Source organism: Anarhichas minor, unplaced genomic scaffold (genome assembly GCF_050575085.1).
Source record: "Anarhichas minor isolate MPS153535 unplaced genomic scaffold, ASM5057508v1 ptg000025l, whole genome shotgun sequence".
In the NCBI taxonomy this organism is placed as follows: domain Eukaryota; kingdom Metazoa; phylum Chordata; class Actinopteri; order Perciformes; family Anarhichadidae; genus Anarhichas; species Anarhichas minor.
Window position 1 is genome coordinate 12,011,939 of NW_027466471.1, and position 11,408 is coordinate 12,023,346.

Here is an 11,408-nt window from a genome sequence, read left to right on the forward strand (position 1 = left end):
ATAGCAGCCAGCGCTCTGTGATTAACTAACTACTGTATGTGTGGCTGACATACCAGAGCTGGCAGAAATGTGAGGGCAACGTGGCAACAAAACAAGGGGATTTTGAAACTCAAGGGGCCCCTGCCTCCCTTTACAGCGCTGTGTGACGAGAAAGTTAATAGGTGTCGGAGTGCTGTTAATATTTAACGGTTCCTCATGCAATATGCATGAACAAAGGTAACTAAGTGTATGGAAACGTTCCTAATTAACGCAATTGCTTTATTTTTACAAGCACTAACATGTTATATAGACACACACACACACACACACACACACACACACACACAAATAATCTGGCAGTCTAATCCTGATTTTTCAAACACTTCAGAGCCACTTTTTGTGATAACAGAAACACAATCATTTACTACGACTGATTAGAAGACAAAGTTAGGACCGTGAAAAAGTATAGAGACAAATTTGGCCAAATGTTTTGTCAATCTGAAAGACAGAATTGTAAATGAAAAGCTACAATTTATTTCTTATAAAAACTCTTAAATCATGATAACAGCCTTTCAGATCAGCCTGGTGTGAGTGAGTGAGTGTTGTTGACGATGTCGTTCCTTCTGTCCATGCAGATTATGTGGAGGAGCTGACGTGTGCGATGGCCAGCCAGGACCTGCAGGTTCTCATATACACAGCTCTGTGTTATCGTTACCGCCCAACAAAGCAGCCCATCCCGAGAATCTGACCGCACCGCCCCTCGCTCTCCCCCTTCCCTCCCTCTCCCTGGGTGTCCCTCAATCCTGGGCCCACCATGGGAGGATGCTTCTCCAAACCCAAACCAGGTAACCAACATGTTCCCCTCGGGCAGGTTACTTTACTTCGAAAGAAAATGTGCATCAAACAAGTACAACAAGCAGCTACAGGGTGGAGGACAAAATAGCATCTTACAGTCTGATGTAGGCCAACTGCAATACAATACAATGCAATTACAATGTTAAATTAAAAAAGGTGTTGAAACACCTCCGTGGTGTTTTTGTACATGATTGCATAATATAGTATGGTGTTCATGTTATTGTGTCCACTCCATTAGCTGCTTTTTCTGCTTTTAGTATATACAGTATACTAAAGTGGTTGAGATTGAGATCCATTTTGATTTTGCTTATGATTCCAATTGAAATACTTTATTGTTAATAGCTGTTATTAATTTGTACAATGTCAGTGAATCTAGCTGAAGACACATGTTTTAATACTGTACTGTTTCCATGGAGAGACCAGTTATTTAAAAAAATATATATATTTAGGGACAGTTTGTTCAGAATGACTCATATTGAAAGCTACCTCCTCCTCCAAATCCTGTTCCACACGTCACCTCATATCCAGCCTCATCTGTTTGCACTACAGTGTTTAGTGTGGGAGGAATTTGAATGCTCTCTGTGGCATCTTTGGTCAAGAGGATTGCATACCGAGACAATATAAAAAAAGATGACACTGTGCGTGTGTGTGTGTGTGTGGGTGGGTGTAGCCATGTCAGTGTTAGCATGGCTCGGAGATTAGCAATCTCGCTTTGCTGCAGTCTTGCAGGTGATAATAACACACTGTCCTTCCCATTCAGGTGTATGGGGACACAAAACATCAGAGATCAAGTCACCTGTTCAATGCATCACGTGGAGGAGACTAGTGATCTATATACATATGATTGAACAGAGGCGGCTGACTGTAATTTGTCAGTGTCTACTAAATATTAACTATCAATCACAAATTAACAGGAATATCGTATTAAAATATATTTTACTTTGAGGTGGCAGTGAGCGTTTGTTTAGTTTAGTCTTACAGAAAACAATTCAATACCATCATTTTATAGGAGCTGCTATCAACAGAACATGGACTCTACTTATTAAAAAATATAGCAAAGCATAAATGACACCTCATCTTTACAGATTATTATGCTCCAAGTCAGCTCTCAAAGATTATTAGAATGGGAAACCATCTTTTGCCAATCCTATAAAAATGTTCGTCAGAGAACTCACAAGAAATAAAAACTATAAGATTATCCTTCGAGCATCAAGTGAGGGTCAGATCACACAGACTGACAGGGAGTTACAGAAGTCATGAATTCAGGTATCTCCGCTTTATGATTGTGATGACTGATACGTTAGTGGTGTTCCAAGAGACAGCTTGACCAAGTCTAGCCTTAGTTTTATAATATATTTTAAGTCGCATAAGATTCAGCTTAGACACACGTTTAACATCATCACCATTTAAGTATCAAAATGAAGCAGAGATCCGGATCAGTTGTGCTGATGTCACTTATAGGTTCAAATCAATCAAAGCATTAGATGGTTAAAAACAAAAACACTATTGATATTCTTTACTTTTACAGGAAAAATAGAAAGTATCTCTTACTGTGAGACCTAAAATCAAAATGATAAATCCCAACAAATATACACTTTGTGTATGTGCGTGTATGTATATTTCTTCACATTTTGATGCAAATACACACTGTATATTTAGTGGGATTTATATATATATATATATATATATATATATATATATGTGTGTGTGTGTGTGTGTGTGTGTGTATGAATATATAGCTCTGTGTAAGTGGCACCGTGACAGGATGTACGAGGGAGGGAGAGCCTGTAGAAATGGCACATCGCTCTCCTCATTTGCATCCGAATGTGAAGAAATGCAGAAAGGTTTCAGAAACTGTGAAATTATACATAAGGATTTAAACATGTGTTTACCTGAAGCTAGCTGGTTAATAAAATGTCCTTGTTAAAGCTCTAAAGACTGAAAAGATCAAAAGCCTTACAGAAAACACTTTGGTACCAGACGACTTCTGATCAGATGAAGCATCAGTGTGATTATGTCCCATTTAGCAGCAGAAATTATAGTAGCAACTAGAGATTCTCTTCAGCTGTGGAAAGCTTTCTCCTTCTTTTCTCCTGCAATTGCACTCACTATTATGATTTTCCATTGATTTTAATTAAGACTTGCTCAGCAGGAGAAAATTCCTGCCAGATTACTGTGTAAGAACCGGATGATCAGCACATTTTTCCAGCCGAACAGATAAAGCCTGCTGCAGTGAAAAAAGGAGTTACACAACCGTTTCTTAATGTTCAGAAATAAAACCCAACAGCTGCGCATCAGTAGTCATCAAAGAAAACTGAATATCTCACAGTTAGTTTACTCCACTCTGTAATTGTTGTAACGCTTGTAATTTCTTTAAAGCGGCAAAATTAAGAATATCCACAAAACAGTGCTGTTGTATTTGTGCTGATGCCAGTTTCCTTTAAGGAAATCTCATTATTTAAAGCATTATCCTGTCAAAATCTATATCTTCCAGTTTAGTCAATTCATTTAGATGCAGACAGATTGAGAGGTGAATGAGTATGTTTGTGTTGTGTTTTTGTGGATTTTCCACACCTTATCTCCGGTAAATCTGGTATCAATAGCAACAATTCTAAAGGATGTTAGGCAATGCTCTGCATAGGAGCGATATGGTGATTTGCATGACAAAATGTGGTGTATTTTAATAGTAATTAATAGATGGGGATTAATATTGAATGTTGAATGACGCCTGTAATTTTACTCGCTGGAAGGTAGACAGAAAAAGGACAGAAGACAAGCTCGTCCTTACACGTCTCCCTTCACCTGCTTCCTGCTTTCATTTGTTTCAGTTGTGGAGATGTCACACTCAATTTGTCCCAGAGTTGTAGACGTCTCTCCTAGCTGAAAGGCAAATTAGTCTTCCAAAGCAATAGTGAAGGATAGTAATAACACAACAGAGGACAGGTATACAAGGATAATAGTTCAATCCACTGGTGATTGTCTGCGAATGTTAGGCTACTTGAATTAGTTTCACAGCATCATTTTACTGCAGTCATTGTGACTGTGCTGCATGTGACCAGTCATGCATTTTCAGACGTTTTCTAAGTGAGACGTGTTTGTGTTGTGCAGTTGAAGTTAAAGTGGAACTCTCTCTCCTGGAAAAAGAAAAAGAGGTGGACGGGCTGTCACCTAATGGCAAAGCGAGCCCCTTTGCTGACTGCAGACCTAACGGCGCCCTGGGACACGGCTCTGATGATGACTCCACCCCGCTGCCCCTCTACCACAAACCACGGGACTACGTGGAGGCCTCCGTCTGTCACGTTAAAGACCTGGAAAACGGACAGTAAGAAAATAACAAACCCAACTTTTTCTTTCTCTATACACCCAAAATACACACATACCGGTACTCATGCACACATGCATGCTGAGGTAAAGAGGCTGTTATGATGTACATCAGATGGCGCTCAAGGATCAAGAAGGATATAAGTTTCCATCTTAAAGGGAAAGTTCCTTTATTGACTCATCAGAGATACATGGGTATCAGCGTATACAGTATGTCGTCTAATTATAAAGAAGACAATAAACAATATAAATAATGTTTAAACCTTATTAACAGTAGCACAAGTAGAGAAGAGTCATAAAGTAATTGAACTCCCTCGGTATTGTTGGTAACACAGCAACATCTATGTAAAGTGTGTTAACATTAGCTAAAATTAGCCACAATAAGCTACTGGTCATACCAGACCAAGTATATGTATCTGTATAGCAGCAGAAACCCAGAGTTCATTGAATTGTGTTTTATTGTTAATAAAATTTACTTTCAATTTGTAAGAGGAAGATTGTGTCATTTCTCCATATTAACCATGGCATTCATCCAGAATACATGAAGACTTTCATGGTTGTCATGTCACTGTTGCTTTAATTCATTTGGTTCTGTGTTGATCAGAGTGTAGCTTGGACAGATGAATGTGAAGTTGTAGTCCTGATGCGTCAATGCTGTGTTTTCATCGTGACCCTTTTCTTCCAGGTTGTCAAAATGGCCTTTGTGTGCTTCCTTGGAAGGATTTAATCCTACAACAGTGAACGCACCTTTTTGTTTTTGTGTGTTTGACAGGATGCGAGAGGTTGATCTGGGCAGTGGCAGAGCGTTGTTGATCAAACAACACGGAGAGTTCTCCGCCATGGCCCACAAGTGTTCACACTACGGCGCACCTCTGGTCAAAGGTGAGTCTCATATGTCGAGGTATGACTTTAACATTCGTTATGATATTTAATATCATACATTTGACATTTTTGTTATTTTCTGTCCTTCCAGGGGTGTTATCAAAGGGACACGTGCGCTGTCCGTGGCACGGTGCGTGTTTCAACATTGCAACAGGAGACCTGGAGGACTTCCCCGGGCTGGACAGCCTGCCTACCTTCCAGGTGACCTTCCCCGCTGGCGCTGTCTTAACACATTCCCTGCCTTATCATGTCTCTAAGCACCATCAAAAAGTGTACACATCGCTCATATCTGTTTGCTCCAGGTCAGAGTTGAAAAGGACAAGGTGATCATTCGCGCAAACAAGCAGGTAACAAGAGAAAGAATGTGGAGACTTTATGCAGGAAAAGAAACGGACCATCTTATTGATCTGAGATCTTTTTAATAACATTTCCAGGCTCTTCAGTCGCAGAAAAGGTCAAAGCCCATGGCCCGATGCTCAGCAGTCATTAACTCCAGCACGGGCTTCAGCCATGTTCTCATCATTGGCTCAGGTCAGTCTGTTTTTGTCCCTCAACAACAAGGATCCAGCTGAATTTGACTCTTATTAGCAGCGTCTTCCTTCACTGTCTCTCTTTCAAAATCAACTTCCTCTTTTATGGTGAACGTATGCGAAGGTCCAGCAGGTCTGGTGTGTGCAGAGACACTGAGGCAAGAGGGCTTCACCGATCGCATCGTCATGTGCACCATGGACAGGCATCCTCCATACGACAGGCCTAAACTGAGTAAGGTTTGTACACAGACCCTGAACACATAAACTGAGACAGAACTGAACTTTGCCAAGAAAGTTACGTAACAGACTGCAGTGGTGGTGAAACGGCTACACTTCACAGCAACGGCGATTTAAAGAAAGTTTTGCAGAAGTAAACGAACATAACCGAATCAAAAATGATGTGACTTGCCATGAAAAGCTTGAAAATGATTATCATTAATTGGCTGTTTACAGTTGCTGTCTTAAGTTGCTTTCTGTTGAATTTAATTGAATTCTTCTCTTGATGTACTCAGCACTAACTTGCTGACCTTTAGTCCTTAGAGAGCACAGCAGAGCAGCTGAGATTGCGCTCAATGGACTTCCTGCAGGATCACGACATTGAACTGCTCACAGAGAAAGAGGTGAGAGGTGGTGACCTCAGATAAATCAATTCATTAATTTGATCTAGATCCATCTTTGGCACTTTCCACCGTATAAACCCGTGTGACCCTGCCATGTTGTTTGCTTTAGGCTGTGGCGATAGATGTGAAAACACGCTCTGTGACCTTTGAAGATGGCTTGAGGATGGAGTACAGGAAACTCTTTATTGCTACAGGAAGCACGTAAGGACAACAACAACTAAACTAGTATATTTCCCATGACAAATAAGCAGCTGAGACTATGAATCATAAACTGACACCCAATTGCTTCCGAAGACCCAAACCAATGGTCTACAAAGGAAAGGACGTCAGGAATGTGTTTCACCTCAGGACGCCCGATGACGCTAACAGCGTAGCGCGGCTGGCCAACAACAAGAACGCTGTGATTGTGGGAACGTCTTATGTTGGTGAGAAAAAGACACATTTATAAACGCATTCTTCTCATTTGTCCAGGACAGTGTAACATTAACCTTTTAAAAGCAACTCTCAACTGATCACATGATTAATCGCATGTACTAACAGACAATCAGAGACAAGAATACACCCTACATCTGCTCCACTGCTTTAAATACATCCTTACAGTTCACTCAGACGTTATTCTGCAAAAAAAAGCATTTGGAATCCAGTGGCAACAACAATCAATAACAACAATCTAACATCCAGCATATAAATATATGGATTTGGATGAAATAAGGGGCAATTGTCTTAAATGCGAACAAAAGAAAACCAAACTGGAACAGCCTGTTGCTGGTCGACGAGGATCATCAGAGAATCTGGTACAATCGCTCTAAAAGTGTTTCCCCGCCTCTGCTTCGGTACTGCAGCCATCTACGATCTACTCTTAGACATCTTAAGACTCCTCTCTAGCTCCCTTTAGTTTAAAAGTAATTTAAAGTAATAGATAGAAATTTATTCACATAGATTTTCATTTTTTACTTTTATCAGTTTGATTAGTATTGAGTTGACTGTGAGAGCCAGAACACACGATTCACATCATTTTCATTCCCTTTTCCACTCATTTATTTCGATTTTTTTCTCTTTTTTTTTCTGTATCATTTTGCATTAATAACCACATGTATGAACTGTATGCTGTGTATTTGTTGTGTTGGCAGGTATGGAGGTGGCAGCAGCTCTAACTGACAAGGCCCACTCGGTGTCTATCATTGGGATTGAGACAGTCCCCTTTAAAAAAGCTCTGGGGGAGAAAGTAGGGAAAGCCATAATGAAGGTAGGGACACAGTTATGAAGCGTCTCCAGAACACGATCATAGTAACTCTCTCTGCTCAATATTCCCATTAACCACAAGACCATGTGGTCACTGTGTCTGTGGTGTGTTTTGTGTTCTGCAGCTGTTCGAGGTAAACAGGGTGAAGTTCTACATGCTGAACGAGGTGTCAGAGATGATTGGCCATCATGGAGAGGTATTCAGAAAGTGAGAGAAACAGCGTGACGTGATGCTCAGCAGCACTACCCTCTCTTGTTTAATCCATGAAGAAGATGAGTCCGATAAAAAACACATGAATATTAACCAAAGTAAAAAACATTTGGTGTGTGTCAACCAGCCCCTGAAAACTGTGGTGCAAACAACCTCGTAATTATTATATAAATAATTATAATGAAGATTCACTCCCTGAAACTACATACAGCACTAGACACACATTGTCTTCTGTATTGTGTGTATTGTGTTTACTGCATGTAGGACCCCATCACTTAAAGTTGCGGTCAGAAAAGGGTTTTTAGGTTTTTTTAAGGAGTTAATGTTACATTATGCATCTTTAGTGCAGTAGTATGGCCGGGACATTTTGTTTTTCCTGTTTACACAGCTGAAAGAGGTGGTACTGAAGAGTGGAAAAGTCCTGCGGGCAGACGTGTGTGTCATCGGCGCAGGTAATGTCGAAGATGATGCAAAATGTACCTTTCATTATCTGCAATGACATATAATTAATGCAGATTTTGAAAATTGTAGCAGCTCCATATTTACCCTGTTTTTCACTCATGTGTCTCAGGAAGTATTCCTGCAACGGGCTTCCTGAAACAGAGCGGCATCCACATGGACTCCAGGGGCTTCATCACTGTTAACAAGGTATTTTGCAAAATACTTGAAGCCGGAGTGCAAGTGTTTCATTGTTTATTTACTCTTCTAAACTTTCTCCCAGATGATGCAGACAAATGCCGACGGGGTTTTTGCTGGAGGAGATGTGGTGGTGTTTCCTTTCCCGCCACGCAACAACAAGAAGGTGAACATCCCCGTCTGGCAAATGGCTCATGTACACGGTGAGTGTGTCATCCTGACTGCATATTAAGGCTGTTTTAATTTACTGCGACGATGATTCAAGTTCTTAAAGACGAGCATGTAAATGTTCCTTGTTTTCATACCTATACTGACAGGAAGGGTGGCAGCTCTCAGCATGATGGGCAGAGCCGCTGACATCAAAACTGTGCCTTACTTCTGGTCTGCCATGTTTGGGAAGACCATACGCTATGCAGGTAGATGTCTCTCTTTGGTTTCAAGAGTCTCGTTATGAGGCACACAAAGAGGTTGAATAACAGCTGAATTGTGCTGTCAAGTGGAGTTACCACACTGCCATCTAGCTGTAAAGATCAAAATAAAAGCCGAACTGAGAGCCTGAATTGGACTGTTTTTCTTTATGCTTTTGACAAACACACACGTGCATGTGTATAATCGTCTATTTGTGAAGGTTATGGTGATGGATTTGATGACGTCATTATACAAGGAGATCTGGATGAACTGAGATTTGTGGCGTTTTACACCAGGTACGTTTCATTTTTCATAACAATCTTAAATAAACAGAAGATATGGATGAATATTGTGTCATCTTCCTCCTTTGGTTTATCTGCAGGAGTGAAGAGGTGGTCGCTGTTGCCAGCATGAACTATGATCCTATTGTATCCCGAGTGGCAGAAGTCTTGGGATCCGGAAAGACGATTAAGAAACGAGATGTGGAGTAAGTCTCCCTCCAAGACTTAAATATGATGACGGTTACAATCGTTCTTTAGGTTTCTCAGGTTTTACTGAGAAGAAAAACAAGACAAATGTAATCACTCCGACAGAAAAACACGTGACTTTAATCACATGGAAAGTATTATAAGACTACAGATTATTGAAATGAGAGAGTACTACAGAAAAATAACACCAGTTGTTGTTTTGTTAATTAATAAAGTGACGCTTCATTTTACGTGTTACGTCATTTTTAAATGATTGCTGTGGACGTTGTCTGGAAAACAACAATGTTATTTTGTACTTATTATAAGGAAAATAATAGACAATAGTAAAGAAAAAGTTCTGTATATTAGGTACCCACTAATTTTTAAAGAAGAACAAGGAAATTGTATAATTATATATAGTTATATAGTTGTGTAGAGCTTCTAATCAGTTATTAATATCTAGAGGAATTGCAGGCAACACTTTTACTTGAATCCACCTATTAAGTATTTTTTAAGCACATTTAAACATTCAATACATTTTTTACAACATACTATAATGTTGTCGTATACGGATATTAAAAACATTGTTTATTAATGTATTTGTCAACAATTTTTTAGAATTTTTTTATAAAAACACTTTTTTGGATAAATGAGTTATTAACTCATGTTGCTGTACTTGCATTACTGTATTGTTACTGCATACATTTCTGTCAGATTTGTTCCTCATGTGTCTCATGTCTTTCATTTCTAATAATGCAAACTCAAAATTTGAAGGATGTTAGCACGGCTTGGCAAGTACGGATAAATATGAGCTTTTTCTATTTTAAATTTCACTGATATTGACCATGTGCAGCAGAAAGAGGACTTGATAAACGCGTATGTGTGTGTTTGACTCACTGTTTTTTGGGGGTTTGCAGGACTGGAGACATTTCTTGGCTGATTGACAAAGGCTCTCAATGACTTCACATCTGAAGGACAGACCCAAAGTCCACTGGACAACTCAATATGGACACTTATGGTGCTGAGAAACTGAGCAGCTATCCCGGTCTGGATACACACACACACACACACACACACACACACACTGGGGACAGGACCGTGTCTGTTGGAGACACACTCTCCTGAGGACGACACTGAGACTTGCTTTTGTTCCTGAGACACTTAAGGTGACAAACGGAGCCGTGCACGGTCTGAATACACTGAATCGCTGTGTTGGTGGGTCTTTCATTACAAATTTCACAAACAAAGCCAGATTCAGCCTCTGTGCTGCTGCAAGATGTATGTACCTGTACACTTTGTTTATAAGAAGCCAGGGATGGGCATTGGCATTTTTTTGTACAAATAACATTGTATATAGATATAATCCTGAATGCACTGTTACAAGATAAGAACATACAATTTGAACTGAAGTTTTAAATAACAGGTTTGGTTGTATGCTCACATTCAGGCCTTAGATCTGCATGCTATAACTTACTTTGATGGATGAGTTTAAAAAAAACAAGTCCCTAAACTGTGAGTATTCAATTTAGATGCATCCGCAAAAAAAAATCTAAAATCTGCTAAAAAAAACAAACTGCAGAAGATCCCTGAACGCAGCTTTAACAGACTCACTAACACACACATGCAGCTTTAATTTGTGATAAATGACAATTTGTAGAATTACAACATCTGTGTATTGGCTGTCTTGCTACTGTATTAGATTGAACAAATTCAATGAAATCCTACTTTGATCACAGACTAGTGCATGCACAATAGATTCATGTATTTTCTAGAGAATACCCCTTTAGATAAATCCAATATAGAAGTTTAGGGTTATTTTTGATAGCGGTCACCTCCATCGGGATATTCTTTGTTACTAACTCAGGGAACTGAGGTTTGTCACCTGGACTTACAGGCAAAACAAGCAGAAATTAATTTGTTGCTTTCATACTTGTTTTCCCAGTTATTGTAATTTCACCGGTTCTCTTATGTTCATTCTGAATTGCTTGTAATGGGTATAAAGCGGATGCTTGATTACATCCTGGTGTGCCGATGTAAACCCTGACACACAAGTCAACTCAGCGTTTTAAAAAGCATCGTTCGTCCTGCAGAGAAGCCCGGAAGGGCATTTTTATAACTAAACTTTTAAATAAAAGTCTTCCAACAATAACTACTCACTGCTTTACATCACGTCTCATTCTCATGTTACTCCACCTGTTGTTTGTGTGTGCATTCTTCACTTTATTAAAACCAGGAGAACAGTAGATAGTGAGCAGAG

The 11,408-nt window shown here is 39.7% G+C and overlaps 1 protein-coding gene across 2 annotated transcripts; it reads left to right on the top strand.

The window, feature by feature from the left end:
* The first annotated feature begins 793 nt into the window (after positions 1-793).
* Positions 794-10,111, top strand: aifm3 (AIF family member 3). Of its 2 annotated transcripts, XM_076099543.1 has the most exons (20): positions 794-835; positions 1,653-1,659; positions 3,943-4,156; positions 4,928-5,037; positions 5,129-5,238; positions 5,340-5,384; positions 5,472-5,568; positions 5,692-5,804; positions 6,101-6,187; positions 6,297-6,388; positions 6,482-6,612; positions 7,318-7,433; positions 7,555-7,626; positions 8,029-8,092; positions 8,212-8,288; positions 8,362-8,479; positions 8,594-8,692; positions 8,905-8,980; positions 9,067-9,171; positions 10,069-10,111. In XM_076099543.1, the coding sequence occupies exons 1-20, from the start codon at positions 794-796 to the stop codon at positions 10,109-10,111; spliced, it is 1,818 nt and encodes a 605-aa protein (XP_075955658.1). The 2 variants fall into 2 exon arrangements, with proteins under 2 accessions (XP_075955658.1, XP_075955660.1); XM_076099545.1 differs by lacking the exon at positions 1,653-1,659 and having other exon boundaries at positions 794-824.
* The last annotated feature ends 1,297 nt before the right edge of the window (positions 10,112-11,408 follow it).